This window comes from Schistocerca americana, chromosome 2, assembly GCF_021461395.2.
Source record: "Schistocerca americana isolate TAMUIC-IGC-003095 chromosome 2, iqSchAmer2.1, whole genome shotgun sequence".
Lineage (NCBI taxonomy): Eukaryota > Metazoa > Arthropoda > Insecta > Orthoptera > Acrididae > Schistocerca > Schistocerca americana.
The window spans coordinates 559,263,511-559,288,726 of record NC_060120.1 but is presented as its reverse complement, the minus strand read 5'-3'; the positions used below and the strand labels follow the sequence as shown (position 1 = coordinate 559,288,726).

At 39.3% G+C, this 25,216-nt stretch overlaps 1 protein-coding gene across 1 annotated transcript in view; it reads left to right on the top strand.

The window, feature by feature from the left end:
- The first annotated feature begins 6,018 nt into the window (after positions 1 to 6,018).
- The window catches only part of LOC124594166, a 130,052-nt gene continuing 110,854 nt past the window's right edge, over positions 6,019 to 25,216 (top strand). Inside the window, exons 1-2 of the mRNA XM_047132521.1 lie at positions 6,019 to 6,075; positions 23,626 to 23,733. Coding sequence (XP_046988477.1) covers positions 6,019 to 6,075; positions 23,626 to 23,733 — 165 coding nt within the window. The remainder of the gene's footprint in view (positions 6,076 to 23,625; positions 23,734 to 25,216) is intronic.

Below are 25,216 nucleotides of genomic sequence, written 5' to 3'. Positions count from 1 at the left end.
AGACCTGACCATCATTTTGCAGGTCAATGCTCAAGCACGTACAGTGCAAGCTGTTATTGATTTGTTCGACTGATGGGGCTGGAAGTGCTATACCACCTACTGCACTTTCCTGACTGCCCTCGTGAGTTCCACTCGATTTCTAAACTGAAGGAAACACTTCACGGGGTTCGCTTCAGAACTGCTATAAATTCGTCCGGCAATATACCGCGCCGCTCGAACTGTCAGCACAACTGGCACTGTGTATCCTACGACTTCCACATCGCTGGCAACGGGTTATACACAATGCTGGTGACTACTGTGAAGGTCAGAAAACTTTGAAACACGTACCTATTTTGTACGAGCTGTAAGTTCCAATCCTCTTATTTCCTCTGTAGCCACGACACGAGACCTGTATTCCTGGATACACTTTTGTGCGGGCGTGATGTCACTGACAAATATTCCCGTTTAGGCTCTTTCGTTTAATTTCTTTACATCCTTTACATCCGGATGTTAGAAATGTGTGACCCGATTTTAAAAGATCAACATCTTGTGTGAGTGTGTGTACGTCCTCGCGCAGTTCTTCACAAATCAATAAAATTCGGCTACGTTTGTTTGCGCAGTTCTGACCAATTAGGTCAGATTTTTGTGTTCATTTTGGAACTTACTACCCTTTGTACTTCGTCCGCAACTTTTTTCTGTTTCTTTTTGATGTCCGGTAACCTTTGGCTTACCTGTATATTCATACTAGAAAACTTCATGTCATGTTCTTTAGTGGTCCCTGTTAGATCTTTATTCCAATTATTATGCAAAGTTTCGAGATCACCAACCACGCTGACATAAGTACAAAGTTTTTGATCGAGATTGCTGACCTGTGTTGCAACAGTCTCGATTTTTTAAGTTAATTTTGTGCCCAAGCTACTGATTCTGTTTGCTAATTTATCATTATCTGACAGTACCCCAGCAATTTCAATACTTATACCAGCAACTTCTGAACGTACGTTGGCCATTTCTGTTCACATACTGGATGTTTCTGAACTCATTGTTAATATTGCCTGCAATATTTAGTTACTCTCTATCTCTTTCCTACCATTACGTATTGATCTATCCACATTATTTATTCTTTCGAGCTCGCTTCGTTCGCTCAAAACTGAGTCGCGAAAATATTCGTTGCCAGTTTCATTACTTCTTTCACCTTTGCTATCAAAAATCTCACTTCTAACATTGATTGAGGACCGGTTTCATTCCACGCATTATCCCCACAATGCAAAAGTGATTCACTAGTAAAAGTAGAGTTTAATTGCATATTCTCATTATTTAGCAAATTACTTCCTCGTTGCTATTCATTATTGTCATTTCTTTATTGGCAAATTTGTCGATATTCCCACATTTTCACTAAGATTAATAGTTATTTGTTGCTTGTCGTTGGGTTTCATTTTTGAGAGATAAATGTAGTATTTGAATATATTAAAATTGTTAAGTACTTACAAAAAACTTTTTTTGTACCTTTAGCAATTACTTTTTGCTCGCAACAAGATGGTACGTAATTATGGTGCTATCACGTCACAAACACTACAAGAATACTCTTGACAAAGTAGGACTTTGTTGCTTGCTACAAAGGTTGGAAAATAGAACAAAGTATAGGATCGTGGTGGAATTGCTCTCATACGCATAAAATTCAACTGTATCCTTGATCCTGCCTTGAATGTTTTCTTGTTTAGGTTTCCTCGTAATTCGGCATTTTGTGATTTACAATATACTTGGATGGTTTAAATGTTTCATGTTCCAATTAATTATCAATTGTCTTTTCCATCTTTCTTCCTCGCATACAATAAATAGGCCTATGCAACAAAAAATAATTATTAGTACAATGTTGATCTCCAGTAATGCCTTTTATTTTGTTGTACTTAGACATAAAATTGTTGGAGATCGTGGTCACTGTTTGGTCGCCATTTGTAGGGTAGAAATTTAGGAAAGAGGATTTGGAAATGATCAGGGAAATATTATTAAAAGAGGTAAATGCTTTTTTAAGATTATTCTGGAGTATTTATCGGATAAAGGAGGTGCTTCGGCATCCGAATAGTTACTGTAACCAATGAAAAAGAAAGTTGAACAATAAGATTTCGATAAGAACACATATATACAAAAATTAAAAATGTTCTTATTTCTGTTCTTGAAATATTTTCTTTTCTATATCACTTCAGCGCTGCGGTGGCATGTGGGATGTTTCCCTCCATTATTACTGGTGTCCAATAAGATTTCGATAAGAGCACATAGATACAAAAACTAAAAATGTTCTTGTCTCTTCTTGAGATTCGGTTAGACCGCCAGAGAGTGCGGATCGGTAGTTCCTGCTGCTACTAAGGCGAGTACACCGTTCGTTTATTACATATTTTTATGAGCTTCAAACAGGAGCAACTTATTTTCAGTTATCTGTGTAGTTACTAGTTTATTTTTGTAATTTCCTGCGTGTTCGAGGGCTTACTGGGCACAACCTTTTATTTCAATAACAGTGTAGTGTACAGTACCACCGTTGCTGTAACCGTTGTATAGACTCTCGTATCGTGCAGGCTTTTGTTTGTTTGGTTTGAACAGCTCAGAGTCGGTTAGACCGTCAGAGAGAGTGGATCGCTAATTCCTGCTACTACTAAGGCGAGTACACCGTTCGTTTATTACATATTTTTACGAGCTTCAAACAGGAGTGCAGTAATGGATAGGAACTGTGATTGTTGTGTACAGATGCAAGCTGAGCTGGCGACCCTTCGCTCACAGCTTCAGGCTGCGTTGGCTTTCGTCACGCAGCTTGGGGCAGCTGCCAGGGGGCGTCACTGTGGGGGATCGGACGCGGGGATGTGAGGGACGTCGAGCACGTCCCATGTGTCCTCCGATCGGTCCACTGCTGTGACCTCCCCGGGTACTGCCTGTGCTGAGGTTGACCCCTAACCCGTGGTCGAGTGGGAGATAATTCCGAAGTCTGGCAGGCAGCAAAAAACTTCCCGTGGGGCCGATCGTAGGGCTTCCCCGGTTCGTTTGATGAACAGGTTTCGGGCGTTATCTGTGGCTGACGATGTCTCTGAGCCGGATGCAGTCGTCCACCTCATTCCAGAGGAAGCTTCTAGGCCCGCAAGGTCTGGGCATTCACAGAGGGTGGGTTTGCTGGTAGTTGCGAGCTCCTATGTTAGGCGCGTAAGTGGGCCCCTAAGGAACTTGACTGTCAAGGAGGGGAAGGAAGCCAGTGTGCACCCTTTGTGCATTCCGGATGTGGAAAGGGTGCTTCCGGATGCCATGAAGAGTACAGGGTGCAGCCAACTGCAGGTGGTGGCTTATGTCAGTACCAATGACGTGTGTCGCTTTGGATCAGAGCAGATTCTGTCTGGTTTCAAGTGGGTATCGGAAATGGTAAAGACTGCCAGTCTCGCTTCTGAGATTAAGGCGAAGCTCATCATCTGCAGCATCGTCAATAGAACTGACTGTGGTCCTCTGGTGCAGAGCCGAGTGGAGGATCTGAATCAGAGGCTCAGGCGGTTCTGTGGCCGTGTAGGCTGCAGATTCCTTGACTTGCGCCATCGGGTGGTTGGTTTCCGGGTTCCGTTAATAGGTCAGGAGTCCACTACACGCAGGACGCGGCCACACGGGTAGCGGAGGCTGTGTGGAAGGGACTGGGCGGTTTTTTAGGTTAGAGGATCTCAGGGAACCACAGAAGGGTCGTCTGTCAGAAAGTGAGTAGGTAAAACACAGTAAGGTAGTCGTAGAAACGATTGGTATTGTTGTTAATTTTCGTAGCTGTGTTGGGAAAGAACCAGAGCTCCAAGCCCTAATAGAAAGCACTGAAGCTCAAATAGTTGTAGGTACAGAGAGCTGACTAAAGCCAGAAATATGTTCAGCCGAAATTTTTTCAAACGATCTAACAGTGTTCAGAAAGGATAGATGAAATACAGTTGGTGGTGGAGTATTTATTGCTGTCAGAGGTAGTTTGCCTTGTAGCGAAATTGAAGTAGATAGTTCATGTGAAATAGTATGGGTAGAAGTTATACCTGACAATCGGACTGAACTATTAATTGGTTCGTTGTACCAACTCCCCGATTCAGAATACATAGTTGCTGATCCGTTCAAAGAAAACGTGAGTCTCATTTCAAATGGTTCAAATGGCTCTGAGTACTATGGGACTTAACATCTGAGGTCATCAGTCCCCTAGAACTTAGAACTACTTAAACCTAACTAACCTAAGGACATCACACACATCCATGTCCGAGGCAGGATTCGAACCTGCGACCGTAGCAGTCGCGTGGTTCCAGACTGAAGCGCCTAGAACCGCTTGGCCACCGCGGCCGGCAGTCCCATTTCAAATAAGTACCCCGCTCATACAATTATAGTTGGTGGTGACTTCAATCTACCCTCGATATACTGGAAAAATTATACGTTTAAAGCTGGCAGCAGGCATAAAACATCATCCGAAATTGTACTGGTTGCTTTCTCAGAAAATTATTTTGAACAATTAGTTTATGAGCCCACTCAAACCGTAAATGGTTGTGAAAGCATACTTGACCTTTTAGCAACAAATAATCCCGGACAAATAGTGAGTGTTGTGACGAATACAGGGATTAGCGACCACTAGGCAGTTGCTGCTAGGCTGAATACTGTAACACCTACGACCATCAAAAAGAAACGCAAAGTATATCTATTTAAAAAAGCTGATAAGAATGCTCTTAACGCCTTTTTAAGACACAGTCTTTACTCCTTCCGATCTGATCATGTAAGTGTAGAAAAATTATAGAATGTTTTCAAAGAGTAGTATCAACAGCAATTGAGAGATATATACCACATAAATTAATAAGTGATGGTACTGAACCCCCGAGGTACACAAAACAGGTCAGATCATTGTTGCAGAAGCAAAGAAAAAAGCATGCCAAATTTTTAAAGAACGCAAAATCCCCAAGATTGGAAAAGTTTTACAGAAGTTCGAAATATGGCGCGTACCTCAATGCGAGATGCTTTTAATAATTTCCACAACGAAATTCTGTCTCGAAATCTGGCAGGAAACCCAAAGAGATTCTGGTCATACATAAAGCACACCAGTGACAAGGCACATTCAATACATTCACTGCGGGATAACAACGGTGAAGTCACTGATGACAGTGCCACTAAAGCAGAGTTATTAAAAACGGTTTTCCGAAACTCCTTCATCAAAGACATCGAAGTAAATAGGGGAAGATGGGGGAATTACACGCATGTGAGTAATCACACGCAGGCTGATTTACGCAGTTTGAATGGCGCAGGCTGTTCCCAGTTGGTGCTACACCCCGCCGGCAGGAGTAACAACTACTACGCGGTTTATGCCAGCCATTTTCCAGTGGCATTGTTGGAGCAGTGAAGTATTGTTTATTTTCGGCATGTCTCATGTAATTTTGGTCAGCTGTATTTTGCAAGGTAAGTGCTACTATAAGTTGCTTTAATGTAATTCTTGCATATCAACTACTAACCCTAGATAAAACCTTTAATTTAATTGTAGATTTGCCCCGCTATTTGAATTAGGTGCCGAGTTATGCTTAGGTTAGTAATTGAACTTACAGTGGGGTAATGCCACGCAGCTGTTGAAGTGCGTGGTATTCCCCCTTGCAGGTTATATTTTCAATACTAACGAGTTTTTTTTAAATTTCAGATGGGTAGATATTATAAAAGAAAAACCCAGAAAGCAAAATGGATGCAAGAGGAACTTTGTAAGGCTCTTGATGCCATCAAATCTGGAAGAAAAATAAGAGAAGTATCAAGAGCTTTCGGGATTGATGAAGCTACTCTGCAAACGAGAATGAACTTTAACAATACCGAGGGTCCAAAACTTGGAAGAAACCCAACATTTTCAACAGAACAGGAAAATGAGATTAGGGATCATGTTATTACAATGACATTACATGCATATAGCTGCGAAAGATTGCATTAGAGTGTGCAGAGGCTAACAACATTGCAAACAATTTTGATAAGTCATCTAGGTTAGCTGGAAAGGATTGGCTAGCTCTGTTTTTAAAAAGAAACCCAAGTATTAGCATGAGAAAACCAGAAGTAACTAGCATTAACAGAATACAAGCATTTAATGAAGAAGAGGTTAATGCATATTTTAAAAACTTAGAACATGTCTTTGATAAATATAAATTTAAAGAGGGGCGAGTGTTCAACGTCGATGAAATGGGCACAAATACTGTACAAAAGCCTGAGAGAATTTTGGCTCCTAAAGGTGTTAAACAAATAGTTGGGGCCACGTCTTGGGAAAGGGGTAAAAACGTGGCGATTTCAGAAGATGTCTGTTTAGTTTGTAGAGAGTTTGGGAAGGATGGAGAACTATGGCACAGATGTATTTCTTATAGCAGATGGAGTCATGAAGAATGTAGTGGCTGGAACACTCTAAAAGGTTCCAAGTGCGATCTTTGCTGTTCGGTATGAGAAAATGAACTCTTTTCACTTCAAAAAAATTGTAAAAAACGAAAATTATAAGAGATGTTTGTAGAATTACATTATTTCGTTCTTAAATATACTGTTTACTCTTTGTAGTAACTAATAAACAAATAAAAATAGCAAGTATTGTACATTTTTAAGGTTTGTTTGTTTTACATGTTATTACCCAGTACTTTTGAGTGTCATTACCCTCAGGGGTGGGGAATACCATGCATTTGCACTTTTTTTTATTTTAATGTTCAAAATTAAGGTACTGTTTATAACTATTTATAGACAATTGGAATATGTGGAGAAATGTCCATTGTATGGTATGTACTTATTTTCGTAGGTTTTAATGACGTAACGAATGGTTCACATCGATTTTTCCTTCGGTGCGTGTATTTCCCCCACTCTCCCCTATTCCTGAATTCCAATCAAGAACAACTGCCAAGATGAGAAACATAGAAGTAGATATCTTCGGTGTAACAAAGCATCTTACATCACTTAATAAAGGCGAGGCCTCCGGTCCAGATTGTATACCAGTCAGGTTCCTCTCAGAGTATGCTGATAAATAGCTCCATATTTAGCAATAATATACAACCACTCGCTCACAGAAAGATACGCATCTAAAGACTGGAAAATTGCTCAAGTCACACCAATACCCAAAAAGGGAAGTAGGAGTAATCCACTGAATTACAGGCCTATATCACTTACGTCGATTTGCAGTATGGTTTTAGAACATATACTGTATTTGAACATTATGAAGCACCTCGGAGAAAACGATTTATTGACATATAGTCAGCACGGATTCAGAAAATATCGTTCTTGTGAAACACAACTAGCTCTTTATACTCATGACGTAATGGGTGCTATCGACAGAGGATGTCAAATTGATTCTATATTTTTAGATTTCCAGAAGGCTTTCGACACTGTTCCTCACATGCGTCTTCTAATCAAACTGCGTGCTTACAGAGTATTGCCTCAGTTGTGTGACTGGATTCGCGATTTCCTGTCAGAAAGGTCACAGTTCGTAGTAATAGACGGAAAGTCATCTAGTAAAACTGAAGTAATATCCAGCGTTCCCCAAGGAAGTGTTATAGGCCCTCTATTGTTCCTGATCCATATTAACGACATCGGAGACAATCTGAGTAGCCGTCTTAGATTGTTTGCATATGATGCTGTCATTCACCGTCTTGTAAAGTCATCAGATGATCAAAACGACTTGCAAAATGATTTAGATAAGATTCTGTATGGTGCCAAAAGTGGCAATTGACCCTGAATAAAGAAAAGTGCGAAGTTATTCACATGAGCACTAAAAGAAATCAGCTAAATTTCAATTATGCGAAATCTGAGGGCTGTAAATTCAACAAAATAGTTAGGGATTACAATTACAAATAACCTAAATTGGAGCCGGCCGAAGTGGCCGTGCGGTTAAAGGCGCTGCAGTCTGGAACCGCAAGACCGCTACGGTCGCAGGTTCGAATCCTGCCTCGGGCATGGATGTTTGTGATGTCCTTAGGTTAGTTAGGTTTAACTAGTTCTTAGTTCTAGGGGACTAATGACCTCAGCAGTTGAGTCCCATAGTGCTCAGAGCCATTTGAACCTAAATTGGAACAATTACATAGATAATATTGTGGGTAGAGCAACGCTTGTCTGCCCTATTCTGGAGTACTGCTGTGCAGTGTGGGATCCGCATCAGGTGGGACTGACGGATGACATCGAAAAAGTACAAAGAAGGGCAGCTCATTTTGTATTATCGTGAAATAGGGGAGATAGTGTCACAGACATGATACGTGAATTGGAGTGGCAATCATTAAAACAAAGGCGTTGTTCGTTGCGACGGGATCTTCTCATGAAATTTCAGTCACCAGTTTTCTTCTCTGATTGCGAAAGCATTATGTTGGCACCCACCTAAATAGTGAGAAATGATCATCACGATAAAATAAGAAAAATCAGGGCTCACATGGAAAAATTTAAGTGCTCGTTTTTCCCATGTGCCATTCGAAAGTGAAATGGTAGAGAGAGAGACCATGAAGGTGGTTCATTGAACCCTCTGCCAGGTACTTTATGGTGAATAGCAGAATAATCACGTAGATGTAGATGTAGAGATATATATATTTTTTAATACCTCTTCAACGCTGCGGTGTTTCCCTCCATTATTACTGGTGTCCTTGCAGGTTCTCATGATTGTCCAAACATTAGATTACTTTTAATGACTAAAAAATAAATATTCAAGCAACCTTTGAAAACTATCCTTAGTATATTTGCTCGCACAACCTTTACATAATACATTACAAAGTTAGTCATACTTGCTGTGCGTACAGATGCGTCTAGTCTCTTTGGGATCTCAACACAGACCAACAGACAGCTATTAATTAATTAGTGTGCACTGGATTGCTCATTAATATTCACCTCTGGCCTCGTTATCTTTCACCATTGCCACATATGTTATCCCCATCTTGCGGTCAGAGAGCGCGTCTTTCAATCGACTTAAAAATTACAGCCACAACATAAACTATCCTGTGGAAGTCTGTTAACGAAGTTGCAAGAACCGGCATTAAATACTCACTCTAGGAATATACTACATCTATGTCAACATCTAAATCTATACTCTGCAAACCACTGAGGCGCATGGAAGAGGGTGTGTCCCATTGTTATCAGTTACTGGGGTTTCTTCCTGTTCCACTCATGTCTGGAGCGTGGGAAGAATGGTTGGATGCCTCTGTGCATGCAGTAATTATTCTAATCTTATCCTCACGATCCCTGTGTGAGCGATACATAGGAGGTTGTACTATATCCCTACAGTTATCATTTAAAGCTGGTACTTAAAACGTTGTTAATAGACTTTATCGGGATGGTTATCACCTGTCTTCAAGAGTCTGCAATTTCACTTCCTTACGTTTCTCTGTGACACTCTTCCATGGATTAAACAAAGCTTTGACTATTTGTGCTGCCCTTCTCTGTATTCGTTCAATATCCCCTGTTAGTCCTATCTGGTACGGGTGCTGTTTGGCAAGGAGGAAGTCATTCTGTTTGAGATATCTCATTATATCTGGGCACAGAATATTTCCTAAGATTCTATGACAAATGGATGTCAAGAATTTTGGATGGTAGTTCTGTGGATCAATACTGCTACCCTTCTCGTATGTGGGTGTGACCTGTGCCTTTCCAAGAAGTGGGCATGGTTTTTTGTTCGAGGGATCTATGATAGGTTGTAGTGAGAAGAGGGGCTAAATCGGCCACAAACTCAGTGTAGAATCTGACAGGGATTCCATCAGGGCCTGGAGCTTTGTTAAATTTTAACGATTTCAGCTGCTTATTTCATTCATCTTTTCAGTGGTAGGTCGATTAAACTGTGGCAATTCTCCTGGGTATCCCTTTTTAAAGGAACATTTGAAAACCGAGTTTAGCATTTCAGTTTTTGCTTTGCTACCTCAGTTTCAGTTCCTGCCTCAATCGCTAGGGACTGGACACTAAATTTGCTGCCATGAGCAACCTTTACATGTGAGTAGAAGTTTTCCGAATTTTGTGAAACGTCATTTGACTATATCCTGCTAGTAGTCACTGAAGGCATCACACATTGCTCTCTTGACAGCCAAATGCATTTCATTTAGTATCTCTCTATCTATAGCCCTATGCTTTGTTTTACACCTATTATGCAGTAATCTCTGTTTCTTTAGAAGTTTCTTTACAGTGACAGTATACCACTGAGGTTACCTCCAATTATGAACTGTTGTACTGGGCACATATCTGTCCAGTGTGTGGTCAACTACTCCTTTAAACCTTAGCCAGAGTTCCCCTAATGCTCCTGATCTGTGCTGAAAGTTTCAAATTCCTCATTGAGATATGACCCTATTGATTTTTTATCTGGTTTACTGAACATATATATCTTTCTGCCCATTTTGTTGTCCTTTCTACTTTTGTAATCATCATTGCCACTACTGAGTCATGGTCACTGATACCAGTTTTGATGTGGACATACTCAAAGAAGTCAGGTCTTTTCATTGCCGTTAGACACAATTTATTTCCATCATGAGTACTGTTCCTAACTATCCATTTTGAATAGTTTTCAGAGAAGGCATTTAGTAAAGTTTCACAGGATATCGTATCACACCCACCATTAACAAAATTGGAATTTTCCAATTAATTGTTGAATGATTAAGGTCTCCACCAATGACTACTCTATGACTGAGGAACTTAACGTACAAGTGAACTGAAGTTCTCTCTGAAGTTTTTTGTTGCATCAGGAGATGAGTCTGGTGGGCAATAGAAGGATACAAATATCATTTTATGCCCACCCCTGATACTGAGTCTTGCCCCACCTGATACTGAGTCTTGCCCCAACAATCTCACATGCAGCTTCAATTTCTACCTTGATGGATTTGCGTTATTTGTCTGCCGTGACAAATATGCCACCTCCATTGTTGTCTATCCTTTCGATGTACACTTAAATTTTCTCCAAAAATCTCACTGCTATCAGTTTATGGTTTCAGTCACCTCTCTGTGAGCTTCACTGCTTTTCATGAGTGCTTCAAACTCTGGCACTTTGTTACAAATGCTTCAGCAGTTTACCTTTAGCGTTTTAATTCTCTCAGCTGTGGGGGGCATTTCTTTTGATCTTACACTGATGCTTCTGCATTTCCTACAGCCGTTGTTATCTGGATTGGATGGAGAGTTGCCTAATCTAAAAAGTCCTTGTGTGCACACCACACACAGTTAGCTACGCGAGTAGCAGCTTCTGATGTGTTAGTGCACACCTGACCTGTTTAGGAGGACCCTACAGTTCTGCACCCTTTCATTCAATTCAGAAGCAAAGGACCACGATCAGTTCTGGGGACAATGCTGCAAATTGTGAGCCTTGTTGAAGCTCCATGCACAAGGCTAGTCTTCTCAACCTTCTCTGCCGGAATGACCGAAGAATGAGCTCGGAGCCCAGACGACAGGCATAATTTGTTTCAATGTGTCCCACTATCTGCAGATGGTGCTGGTGGAATAGCCTCTCCAACGTCCTGGATGAGGCCCCCAGGTGTAAGCATTGAGTGGACCTGGTGTCCTTTCCTGTCACTTGCTGCCATTTCCCTAAGGGGGCACCATCATTTGCCATATGTTTGAATTGCCAATGATTAATGGACCTCTACCCTTTTGTGTTTGCTTCCTCCTGGCACCAGACAAAACAGGTTTCCCCAAAACAGCTTTAATGAGTTCCACTGGCTCAGTTTCAGTTTCAGTGAAAGACAGCACCTCAAACTTGTTGGTTAGGGGGATCAGTACAGCACCAGAGTCCTGCCTGGTCCCTGTCACCCTTGTGCAAGACATCTAGATCTACCATTGACATGTGATTCACAGTCAAGTTGACAGGTAATGACAGATCCTCTTCATTGTGAGGAGGAGACAGGATCCACTGGGGAGACAGTGCTTGAGGTAGCTCTGGTATAGGAATCACAGGTACACCCCCTACATAGTGCTCACATAGGAATTGTGGGGATAAGATTAGAAAAATTACTGCATGCTCAGAGGCATTCAAACAATCATTCTTCCTGTGCTCTGTATGTGAATGGAAGAGAAAGAAACCCCAATAACTGGTACAATGGGATGCACCCTCTGCCATGCATGTCACAGTGGTTTGCAGAGTATAGATGTAGAAGTTGAATTAATTGGGTTTCATTGTGTTGCTACATCATAAACAAAACTATGGTTACTGTTGTGAGAAATGTGGGAAATCACAGTGTCATTCACATATTGAATTTCAAAACCAAAATTGACATTGTTAAGTTATGATGAAATGATTACATATGAAAATAATTTTCTAGATTATGTGATTGAGATTGTGATTATGATTATGAGTCAGTTGCCAAACTCTGTGCTAGCAGCACCAGACCAGTAGATTGTTTGTGTGTCACTTTTATGAGCCTCTAAATAGAAACAAGCTACTCATTTAGATTTGTCTGTGTTTACCATATTTGCTATGGATAGAGACTGAGAGTGCTGTGTTTAGATGCAAGCTGAGCGACCCTTTGTTCACAGCTTCAGGCAGTGCTGGCTTCAGTTTTGCAGCTCGATGCTGTTGCCAGATGGCGTGATTATGGGGTGTCAGATGTGGAGATCCGAGGGCCATCCATCATGTCTCATGCGTTCCACTAATTGGTCCATTACTATGATTAGCATGGTGACTGTCCACATTGTGGGTGACCCCTCACCCTTGGTCAAGTGGGGGGTTGTTTCAAAGTGTAGCAGGCAACAAAAGGCTTTCCGGGAGGGTGTCAACCAAAAGATCTTCCCAGTTTGTTGGACAAATAGGCTTCAGGCGCTATCTGTGGCTAATAAGGGTCCTGAGCCAACAGAAGTCACTTATCCTGTTTCAGAGGAATTCTCGTGGCCTGTAAGATCCATGCATTCATGGATGATAAGGTTACTGGTAATTGGCAGTTCCAGTGTTAGGCATGTGTGAGGCCTCTTAGAAATACAGCTGTAATATAAAACTACTCAGTTGGCTAAAGTTCCATACCTAAGGATTAGAAAGTTGCCCAGGCCACACCAATACATAAGAAAGAGGAATAGAAATAATCATGTAAACTACAGACCTTTATCACTGACACCAATTTGTAGTAGGAATTTTGAACATCATGAATTGCCTCAAAGAAAATTATCTGTTGACCCAAAGTCAGCACATATTCAGAAAATATTGCTCTTGTGATCCACAACTGGCTTTTTATTCACACAAAGTAATGAGTGCTATCAACAGTGGATACCACATTGATTCCATATTTCTAGATTTCCAGAAGGCTTTTGATACAGTTCCTCACAACTGGTTTCTAATCAAATTGCATGCCTATGGAGAATTTCTTAGGTGTATGACTGGATTCATGATTTCCTATCAGAAAGTCATAAATTTTAGTAGCTAATAGAAAGTCATTGAGTAGTATAGAACTGATATCTGGCATTGGCTCTCTGCTGTTCTCATTCTGTGTAAATGATTTGGGAGACACTCTGAACAGCTCTTTTAGATTTGTGCACTGTTTGCTTTTGTTTATCACTGAGTAGCCATCAGGAGAACAAAACCAATTGCAAAATGATTTAAACAAGTTATGGCACAAAAAGTTGTATTTAATTCTAAACAATGAAAAGTATGAGGTCTTCCACATGAGTACTAAAAGGGATCGTTTACATTTTGGTCATACAATAAATCACACAAATTCAAAGGCTCTCAGTACAACTAAATACACTAGGATTACAATTATGAACAACTTAACCTGGTACAATTAGATAATGTGGTGAAGGTGAACCAAAGACCGTGTTTCATCGGCACAACACTTAGAAGATGCAACAGATCTACTAAAGAGACTACCTACAACATGCTTGTCTGTAATGTGCTGGAATATTGCTGTATGATATGGAATTGTTACCAGATAGGATTGACACAGAATTCAAAGGAGGGCTGCTGGCTTTTTATCAATCATGAGACAGGGGTGAGAGTATCGTGAATATGATATGTGAATTGGGGTGCCAATCATTAAACAAAGTATTTTTCATTGCAGCAGAATCCTTTAACAAAATTTCAATCACCAACTTTCTCCTCTGAATGCCAAAACATCTTTCTGACTCCTCTCCTTTCCACCCATGGGGAGAAATGATCATATTAATAAAATAGGATAAATCAGAGCTTACATGGAGAGATTTAGGTGTTTGTTTCTTCCACATATTATTCGAGATTGAGACAGTAGAGAAATAGTCTGCAGGTGGTTTGACGAACCCTCTGCTAAGCATGTGTGCTGGAGAACTCGCATACATGTAGATATATATTGTGAATAATTGAAAAATATCATTTTATTTTGACCACATGTTACTTAAAGATGCGTTACAAAGTGACAGCTTGTGATTCAGCAGAGGGTAAATTTTGAGCATGTGGACTTTTGATGCTGTCCAATCCATTCCAAGAGAGGTTGATGTTAACCCAAATTTTCCTATCAATTGATGAGCCAAGATGGCAAGGCAAGGCTAGATGGCGACAAGTGTAGTGATGCATGGTGAACGAGTGAATAAAAGTTACTGTTCTGTCGTAAAAAAGGAATCCTGTGGAAACTGTAAAAGTGAAATGGAAAAACTAAACGAATGCATTTCAAGTCTACAAAAAATAGTAGATGTTCTAAGACGTGAGATTTCGCATATAACTAATGAAAACTGTGAGCTGAAGAAGTTGCGCCATATTCTAAATGGTTAAAGAATTAAGCCACAAAATGGGAATCTGGTGAGTTATGAGAAGCGGAAAGGAAGTGATAGACAGGCATCAAAGGCAGCAAATGAAATTATAATTGCAGATAAAAACACGTATAGTGTTCTGTCGAATAGTAGTGATGCCTGCAATAAGGATAAGCAAAACGCTAGTGAAGTGATGCAAGACAGTGAAACAACGTCCGAGAGGATAAAAGTGTCGCTCAAAGGTAATCCCTTGTCCACTAAAAGAATAACAAACTCCGTAAAATCTATCACATTTTGCGATAAAAACAAATACGACGTTTTGCAACAAAGTGAAAATACAAATAAACAAAAACCGACGTGCGTGACAAAGAAGAAAGAATCAAAAGTCGACGTCTTTGGAGATTGTCACGCCAAAGGAATTTCTCAAGAACTGCAAGTAAATAGTAAATCAACGACAGTCACAGGCATGGTTAAACCAGGTGCTGGTTTCAAAGAAGTGACGAAATACATCGTAAAATATAACTATGACAAGCAGGACAGTGTTGTAATTTGCACTGGAGCTAAAGACATTTACGAAAACAATGCTATGAAAATGTATAAACAGCTCTTGAGTGTTTTGCTAGTACTGTCAAATACAAACATTTTACTGGTGAACTTTACCCACAGGCATGATTTACCTGAATGGTCATGTGTGAATAGGGAAATTCACAGAATTAATGCGAAACTTAAAAGTAGTTGTAGGCTATTCAGCAATGTGAAATTAATTGACTCAAGCACACTTGATAGGGAATGTTTTACGAAACATGGGCTTCACCTTAACAGCAATGGGAAGGCCAGGTTAGGAACCTTAATAAGGGAAGCAATTAAATGTTATTACAAAGCGACAGCCACTGAACTGGGGTGGTATAAATCTCCAATAGCAGAAACACCAGCACAAACAGCAGCAGCACGCAAATGGACCGTCCCAAAAACAGTAGCAACAGAGGAACCTACTACTGGACCAACATTAGCAGCAGCAGAACTAACAACATAAGCAATAGTTACAGCATCAAAAATCAACCAACCAGAATCATTAGCAGTCACAGCTACATCAGAAGCAGTACTTCCAATATCAATAACCAAGCAACCAGAATCACTGGCATTCACTGCAACAGCGCACAGCAGTAGCAGTGGTAATAGGAGCAGTCATCACACCAGAAGAAGGCAGCCATCCTTGAGAAGCCAGGATTTTTGCTGGGGCAAAACAGTGAACAACAGCACATAACAGGGAAACAGGGTAATGTTTGCAAGCAGAGGAATCTACAACAAGGTATGAAATCTTGTAACAGTGTAAGAGAAAATGCATCAACAGGTGTAAAGTCACAGGTCAGTCGGATTGTTCAAATCAGCTAAGAATTATGAGTCTGAACATTCAGTGTCTTAAAAACAAGTACTTTGAACTTGAGGTAGCAGCAAATAGTGACCATATTGATAGTTTATGTGTTATGGAACATTGGTGCAGGGACAGTGAACTAAACAGCATAAACTTAAGCCAATATAAACTTGCCAGTCAGTACTGTAGGCAAAATGCCAAAGGTGGTGGTGTATGCATTTATCTAAATCCCAAGCTTAAATTTAAGATTCGAGGCTAAACCATTAATCATAGAAAAGTATTTTTAGGCTGTAGCCATTCAGTTATATAGTTTAAAGAAGAAAATAATTGTTGCGGCAATTTACAGGTCCCCATCTGGAGATACTGAAGTCTTTTTTAAGAATTTGGAAGAAATGCTCAACATTTTCTCAAATGAGAACTCTACCATAATTCTTTGTGGTGACTTTAATATTAATCTGTTGGTCCAGAGTCCAGTAAAAAACAAGTTTTTAGACATTCTAAAAAGCTTCAACATGTTCCCCCACATATCAGCTCCCACTAGAACAACAGATTCCAGTGAAAGCCTAATAGATAACATCTTCTCAAATGTTGACACACATGAAGTTGCAGTTATAAATGTGAATATAGGATTATCAGATCATAATGCACTAACCTTTAATCTCACTGCAACTCCCAAGGAGGAGGAAAATAAAAAGGAGTACAAACGATCTTTCTCCACTGAAAATTGTAATCAGTTAAAAAATAATTTAAAAAATGCAGTTTGGTCAGAGGTCCTGGCACAAACAAACACAAATGATGCTTACAATATATTTGCTTCCACTTTTATGACATACTTTGAAATGTGTTTCCCAAAAAAGCTTTTGAGTTATAGATCATCTGGATCCAAAGGGACCTGGATTACACCCAGAATTAAAAAGTCAAGCGAAACGATGAAATTACTAAGTTTAAAGTTAAAAACATGTCATGATCAGCAGTTTGTTGAGTATTTGAGGACATACAAAAAGACTTACCGCAAAGTAATAGCAAAAGCAAAATTATTAAGTAATGATAGATTAATGAGGCAAGCTAGTAACAAGGCCAGAATGATGTGGAAAATGGTAAAAAAAGAAACTGGGGGTCAAACTAAAGAACAGGAAATCAATTTTAAAAATAATGAAAGTATTCTCATAGAAAAAGATGCCATGGCAAACTATGTAAACAATTATTTTGTAAATATTCCCCTTTCTTTAAGTAGTAAATTTAAGCAACAACCAACAGTGATGACTCCAATGGTAAATACCAGCATGATGGCAATCCCAACAGATGAGCATGAAGTTCTAAAAGTCATTAAATGCTTGAAATCCAAAATGTTCTCTGGGTTGGATGATGTGCCTGTATCAATAATTAAGAAAATTGCTCCATGTGTTGTCAAACCTATAGTGCACAAAGCAAACTTGTCCCTTAGTGAAGGGATATTTCCGGACAAACTTAAAATCTGTAAAGTGATACCTCTACACAAAAATGGTGACAGACATAAAATAGAAAATTAACGACCTATATCTCTCCTCCCAGCCTTCTCCAAAATACTTGAGGAATTAATGAATATCAGGGTTACAAAATATCTAGAAAAACATAAACTAATAAATAATAGTCAACATGGCTTTTGAGCTGGGCACAGTACAGAAACAGCCATATTGGACTACACAACAGAAATAGTAAGAAATTTGGAGTCAACTAAACAGGTTGTTGGAATTAATCTAGATTTATCCAAAGCCTTCGATACTGTGAACCATGTAATATTACTAGAGAAACTTGAAGCAATAGGCATCAGGGGTACTGTTTTAAAAAATGGTTTGAATCTTATCTGCAAAACAGGTCACAAGTTGTTGAGCTGAGGTCATCCAACAATCTTCACAATTTTAAACTCATATCTGAACCAAAACAAATTGAAATAGGTGTTCCACAGGGCAGCATTCTGGGCCCATTGTTATTTCTAATTTATATCAATGGTATACAGGCTCCATACAGCTCAGCCAAAATTCTACTATTTGCAGATGACACGAGTATCATATTAGTGATATAAAAGAATCATTGTGTACTACAGCAGAGAAAATGCTCTCATACATACAGTCATGGTTTTATTCAAATAAGCTGACATTAAATACAAAGAAAACAAACTTTATACAGTATGGAAGCAAGTGCCAAGGGGAAAATATATGCCTTATGCTGGATAGCAAACAAATAGAAACAGTGTGCACCACAAAGTTTCAGGGAATGCGAATTGACCAAGATTTAAACTGGAATGAACACAGTGTATATCTTACTCAGAAACTTAGCCCAGCATGTTTTGCCTTAAGAATAATATCCAAGGTATGCAGCAAAGAATGTATTAGAGCAGTGTATTTTAGTTATTTCCAATCAGTCGCAAGCTATGGCATAAGTTTTTGGGGAAAAACCAGGTCAAGACTAAATGACATTTTTATTATGCAAAAAAGAGCTATTCGTATCATGACACACAGCCCACCACAAACTCACTGTAGACCCTTATTCAGACAACTAAAGATACTTACAATACCATCAATATATATTTTTAAATGCCTGGAAATGATAAGTAAAAATAGCTGCGATCTCCAAACCAACTCAAGCTACCATGATCACAATACGAGGCATTGTAAAGACTTCCACATTCCCTATGTAGCAAAAATAGAAGTCAGAAACATGTTAGCCACTTAGGAATAAAGCTTTTAAATGCACTTCCATCTCAAATGAAAGAATTGAAAGGCAAAAATAATTTCAAGCATGAAGTAAAAAAACACTTGATGGAAAAATGCTACTACAGTGTAAATGAATACCTGTCTCAGACTGTGGATTGAAACCTGTACTTATTTTTTAAAAATTCAAACTAATTTAATGATGTTTTCAACTTTGTAATTATGATACTTAGGAAAAATCTGTTAAATATCCGTAATACTTTTTGTGTATATCTGTAATATGTTTTGTGTATAAGGCATAGGCCATGATCTAAAATTGTTTATCATGAGCACATACTTTTTTTTGGGGTAATAAGTTCTTGTACACTACTTATGTACTATGTGTATGTAATTTGTTTGCTGTTTGTATATGTTTGTCAATTTATTATGTGTATTTGTTGTTATGTGTTATGTGTAATCAAATGACAAATCCTATATCACATGTGTGATCTATTGGATGCTAAATAAAATAAAATAAAGGATCTTATGCTATAAAAATATCTTCTTGATCTGTTCTACCAAACAAGGTGGTGCAGTGATTAGCACACTGGACTCACATTCGGGAGGATGATGATTCAAATTCATGTCTCATACACAGGTCTCAACATTGTCATTTTTTTCCAATCATCAAAAGAGGGTCGTAAGTGGTATAAATTACTTGCAGTCATTTTCATCAACTCTTTTAAGTGTAGCCAGACAGCTAACAAATCAACTCACAGCTCATTTCTTTTACACACACACACACACACACACACACACACACACACACACACACACCCTACAAACCATTAGCACAAAATAACCACATACATGCAAAACTCTGTGAGCAAATTTTTCCTAAAGTGTCCAAGCTGTGTTATATCGAAGATGCAGGGAGGAAGCACACCTGTTTAATGAAACTGTAATTTTTTCAGGTTTCAGCAGAATCAGATGGATTTGTTAAACTGATGTAGTTAGAGCCTTAACTGGAACCCTGTTGATCATCTTTGGGATTAACTAGAGTGGTGACTGCATGCCATCCAAATTCACTCAAACATGAGTCACAAGTGTGGTTCAGACAAGAATTTCAGTGGGAAGTCAACTCATAATCAGAAAGTGAAGCCAACCTTGTCTTGAGGATGAGAATAACAGCCCATTTATAAACCAAGAGAAATATAGATTGGTCGATGTAGTAAAACTGTACAGGGCACATAACTAGAGGTATCAGGCACTGACTGTGGCCTAGAGCACAGCCTACTTTGCTAGAGACTCTTCCCATTGGAGTTGCCTGTGATGGTGAACTTTGCCAGTGTGAGGCATATCAGCCAAGTGCCTTAACACAAAGATGTAATATAACTCTTTAGTAAGAACTAAAGTAGTTCCATTTCCCATCACTGTCTAATGAGTATACAAAACTAGAAGGCATTGTAGTAAAGGGAAGAATGTTCTCTCGTTTGTGTGGTGGCCATCTATTGAACAAACAGCAAATTGTTTCTGGGTATCTTTCGTTATGCAGCGTCAATTGTTGACCATTTGGAGGAGAATATATCTTCTGTAAACTGCTTCTCACATACATCTTGTTTCATGGAAAGCTGGTGAGCATTGATGCATACTTTAGTAACCAAAAGCAGCCATATGTACTTCTCTGTTGGTTAGATCAGAGCATCAGTTTTGATGAAAAAAGAAAAGTTGCTGATAGTTTAAGAATGATAATATGTGGATTCCAAAACATAACATGTTTGAGAGGCCATTACAGTAATCATTCAGTTATGTTGTATATCAATTGTTTTTAGGACCTCAGACAACTTTTTTCTCTACAAACTACACACATCAGGCACTCTTCAAACATCTTATCAATGTGACTCTCTCTCTCTCTCTCTCTCTCTCTCTCTCTCTCTCTCTCTCTCACCCTCTCTCTCTCTCTCCCACCCCCCTTCCTTTTTTGCATTAAGCCAATGGTGCTGCAACCATGATTTTTATTTCACTTTACATCTTTAGATGACAGTGTTATGCTCCTTGCCATGTATATAGTGTTGAATTCTTCAAAACTATGGCCAAATATGTGTGGAAACTTCCAGAGACCAAGTTCTATGGTGTAGCTGTTATTTTTAAGGCAGAATTATCTTTCAAGATGAAAGTGCTTTGAATAACACAGCTAGATCAGTTTAGTTGAAACTTGGCAAATAAGAATATGAACTTGTAACTCCCCTTTGACCTGCTTATCACCTTTCTTGCACTGATTGAGTATTGTGCTTAGTGAAGAGAACTAGGTATGTCCTTCGTTCTTTATAATCGCTGACAGAATATACTGTGTGACAAATTTTTCACAATAGCAGTGGAAATATCCAACAGCTTTGAAACATTCTTCTGTCTGAGTGTAAGATGAGTAAAGATTGGTCCAGCTTTGTACTCTTCCTGTTCGTTAAGGTTTCACTGTTTTGACAACAATCTGTATGTGTACTACTCACAAAAAACTGTTGCTTTAGCCACAGTGGGAACTAATTAGGTTATATAATCAGGTGCAACCATGTTCTGTGGTACATAATTGTACATATGAGATGTATTGCTGAAAATATCTCCCTGGCTAGACACGACGACTTACTATTAACGTCATGATTAAAGAGAGAAATGACCTGCAAAGGTAATGGAAAGTGCGACGGACTTTGCAAAATGTTGAAACTGAGTACGTAGGTGGTGTGAAATTTATGGAAGGAAGGACCCAATGCAGAGAGGAATGAGATTTGAGTATCTACCAAGAGGAAAAAGGAAATAGTTTCAGTTTTATTAGCTGACAATTTAAAAATTATGATCATGTCTGAACATATCACATTAGTTGCATATCATATTAGATGAATCAGATGTTAATTTATTTAGTGAAGGCATAGACTCATTTTGAGAATAAATATCAGCAAAATGACAACGTGAGAGGTGTTGGGCCTATTATCAAATGAAAATGTCCATTAATGTCTAGACTTTAGCATGTGGTGGTGTTCCACTTATAAGAATACTGTTATGTACACTTGCTATATTTCTCTCTCTCCCTCCATCCCTCCCCCACTCATTCCTGGGAGTAGTCACTATCTTGCACATGGAATACTCAGTTTGTATATTTTGCTTATTTTTTTCATAGTTCCACACAACTTCTTCCTGTTTTCTCAATTGATCTGTGTTCAGTTTTTCAAGGCCTATCCATTGTGCCAACTTATAACTAAATCTGAAGGGGGTACAATGGGGAGGTTCCCTTGTGAGCATTAATATATCACTTGATGCAGAACAAGTTACTAGTCAATTCTCAGAGGATACAATTGGCTATAAACTTTTGTGCGGAGTTTGTCTAATACAATTTATGACCGCTGGCTCCATAGGGAGATGATGCTGTCGTCTTTAATGATGCTTGCTGACTAGGCTGAGGTTTGTTGCATGTAAGCAAACAAGCTGATGCAGTGGTGTGTGAAAACTCTTCTAGGAATATCTATGCCATGGTCCCTCATTTGCTTTTGCTTCTGACATTTACTATGTTTCCTTGTGGTTTCACCTTGCCTTGGTGCCTCACTCTGCAGATGACACCACATTCTCCCTCCGCCAAACCCAAATTTCCGAACTGTCATTTTGTAGTGTTGTGGAATGTGACAGTTGACAATGGCTGCTGAGAAGGGGGAGCTGGAGATGTAGATGAGGAACAGGGAGTGGAGCTACAGCCTGTCTGCAGCCCAGCATCCACCTTGTAGGTGATCAGGAACACTGCCTGAAAAACTGGCCAAAGGTGCATGCCTGCATCCAGTGACACAGACATGGTGTTCATCGAACAGCAAGAGGATCTTCTGGGAGGCATGATGACTGTCCAGGGATGATGCCTTCACGGATATTGGTTCAGGCTGCAGGACAGATGCCAACATCAGTGACAGTGGTGACTGCAACTGCCGTGGCAGTGTGCTGTCTATCTCCATGGGCACCACTCTGGATTGTGCCGTCCACAACTGGTAGAAAGGCAGAGATGACTGCTGTGGCAGACCCCAATGGTGTGCTAGGTCTGTGGACAAAAATTCTGTGGCCAAATCACTGACATATGCATAAGAGCACCACAGCTGGTTTTGGTGATGCCAATTGTGACACTTCTTATTGCTGCCTACTGGCACTTCCATGACCAGCAAAGGTGTAATGTCCTTTTTCTATGCCCAGCCAGTATTCTTCACCTTGCGAAGATACAAGAATGAGAGGCGACACAACACAAGTCAGTTTAAAGCTAATTATAAATTTCATTTTAGCTGCTAGACACAACTTAAATATTCACTCTATGCCTGTTACTGAATAAGTCAATGTATACTAATTACATATTACAATCTATCTATAATCTTAAATACTTCATTAATTAGCCTTGTCTGTTGTTTTGCCTGTCATGGCCTGCGGTGTCCATTCATCATGCTGCCCCTGTGTGGCTGCAAGAGTGATCATTTGGGTTCTGCTGGCCACCTGTGGGGTTGCAACAGTGGACATAGGGAATATGGGCAATCTACACCATCTTTAGTCGTACCGCTTCTTCAGTGCCTTAGCAACATGACTTTTTCATTGTTTGACTCATGTTGTCTGGTCTTACAGCTTGAAACATAATTGTGTATGTCATGTCGCCTCTTCAGTGGCTAAGCAACACAACGTTTTCATTATTTGACCCATGTTGCCTCTTCTTATAGCTTGTAACAAACATGCCCGTCATAACAATGGATCTTCTTGCCCACCCACATCAAATAGATTCTTGGGTGATTATGCCATATGACGTGTGATTCTAGATTTTTTGTTCTCTTCAGTTTCCATTCACCATTTCTTCATCTCTATTGCCAAGCTTCATAATGCATTCTTCAGATTGCCTGCAGCTGCTGACCTTCTGTGGAAAGGTTTTGTTTTGTTTTTTCTTCTAATTTTTCATCTGATTTATATTGATGCTGCTTGTAGACCTCCAAGATATTCTTGACTACACTGACTACACTGACAACCAAATTTCCAGTTGACATCAACAAACAGCTTGGTTCTGGTATAATTTATCCACGTGATGAACTTCAGGCAAGTGGTTCAGGTTTGATCGTTCTTGCTTCACCTCTGATTTGCAAGGCGAGTGAACTCCCAATGTCGACACCTTCTGCCTATGTTATGGGATGTCTCATAGCTCGTTGTTACCATTTCTGGAGCTGTGTAGCCAAAAGATGACTCACCCCATTAGATAACACCAACAATCCATCAGGTTGTTTGGACTGTGGTCTCAGTGACTGGTAAGATCACGCGTGCTCCAGAATGATGAATATAGAACATAAAGAACACATTTTATATATAAACATAATGTCCATTAATGTCACTCATTAAATTTTATTCCCAGCAATAAGTGTTCATGTTCACTAATGTATGAAGTCTTTTAGCCTTTCTAGTAGTTCACAGCATTCATTTTCCCACTAGTGTCAGACACTAACTATTTGCACATGTGATATTTAATTGTTTCACAATTATTATTAATGCTCAAATCACTTCCACTTTCGTAGGTTATGCTGAAATTTTGCCCTATTCAGTTCTGGGCACAACACAGTTGAAATAATTGACACTTCACTGGGTAACCAGCACTGCAACAGTTTGATATGCAAATAAATTTGATAACTCATTGTGCTTGTTCTAAAGCTAAAGCTTCTGTTCCATAACAGTTACTTTTGAGGCACTCAAACAATTAAAGAGACAAGTGTTAACAAATTTATTGTCATTAACTACTATACTATTAAACAAAGAATGCATTTATATCCACTAAGATCAGAACGTTATTAAAACAATAAATTGTAATACTACTGAACTAAAACAAACTACTTAGATAAAGCTTCTAATTCAGTGTTCCATTAATTGTCACTGAAGATTTCATCCATAAAATTTCTTCATATCTTTGTAAGGAAACAAACCTTTGGGTTGTCTCCCCCCTCCCCCCCTCTGATTTGGTTTCTATCTGTTCAGACATTTCTTCCTCAATCTTCTTTGTCTGGTCCATTAAGTAATTGTCAATATACTCATGGCTTGTTAACTGTAGGTCTTTTACTTTGGTCGACAGACCATCTATTCTATCTGAGATGGCAGACTGCTCTTTACTTGTCTCTCTCACATCCTTCTCTAAAGTATTTACTGATTGCTGTAAGGTGTCACCTTCACTTCTTGCTGACTTTAAATCCAGTCTCAGTTTCTCAAATTCCTTAGCCAGTCTATTGTCTCTTGCCTTATTTTGAGCGACTAATGACTTAATAGCCTGTTTGATTTCCTCTTTAAAGTCCTGATCCTTTCAATCCCATTCTTGATTAGCATGTAATATTTCCACTTTAAATTCTCAATCCTTTTGATCCCAGTCTTGGTTAGTCTGTGATATTTCCTCTTTAAATTCTCAATTCTGTTAATCCCGTTCATGATTAGTTTGTGATATTTCCTCTTTGAATTTAATTAAAAAGTCAAGAAAACCTCCACCTCCACTTCATTTGTAGGTTTACCCATTGTGCTAGGTCATACAGTGCAATTGTTATTGGGT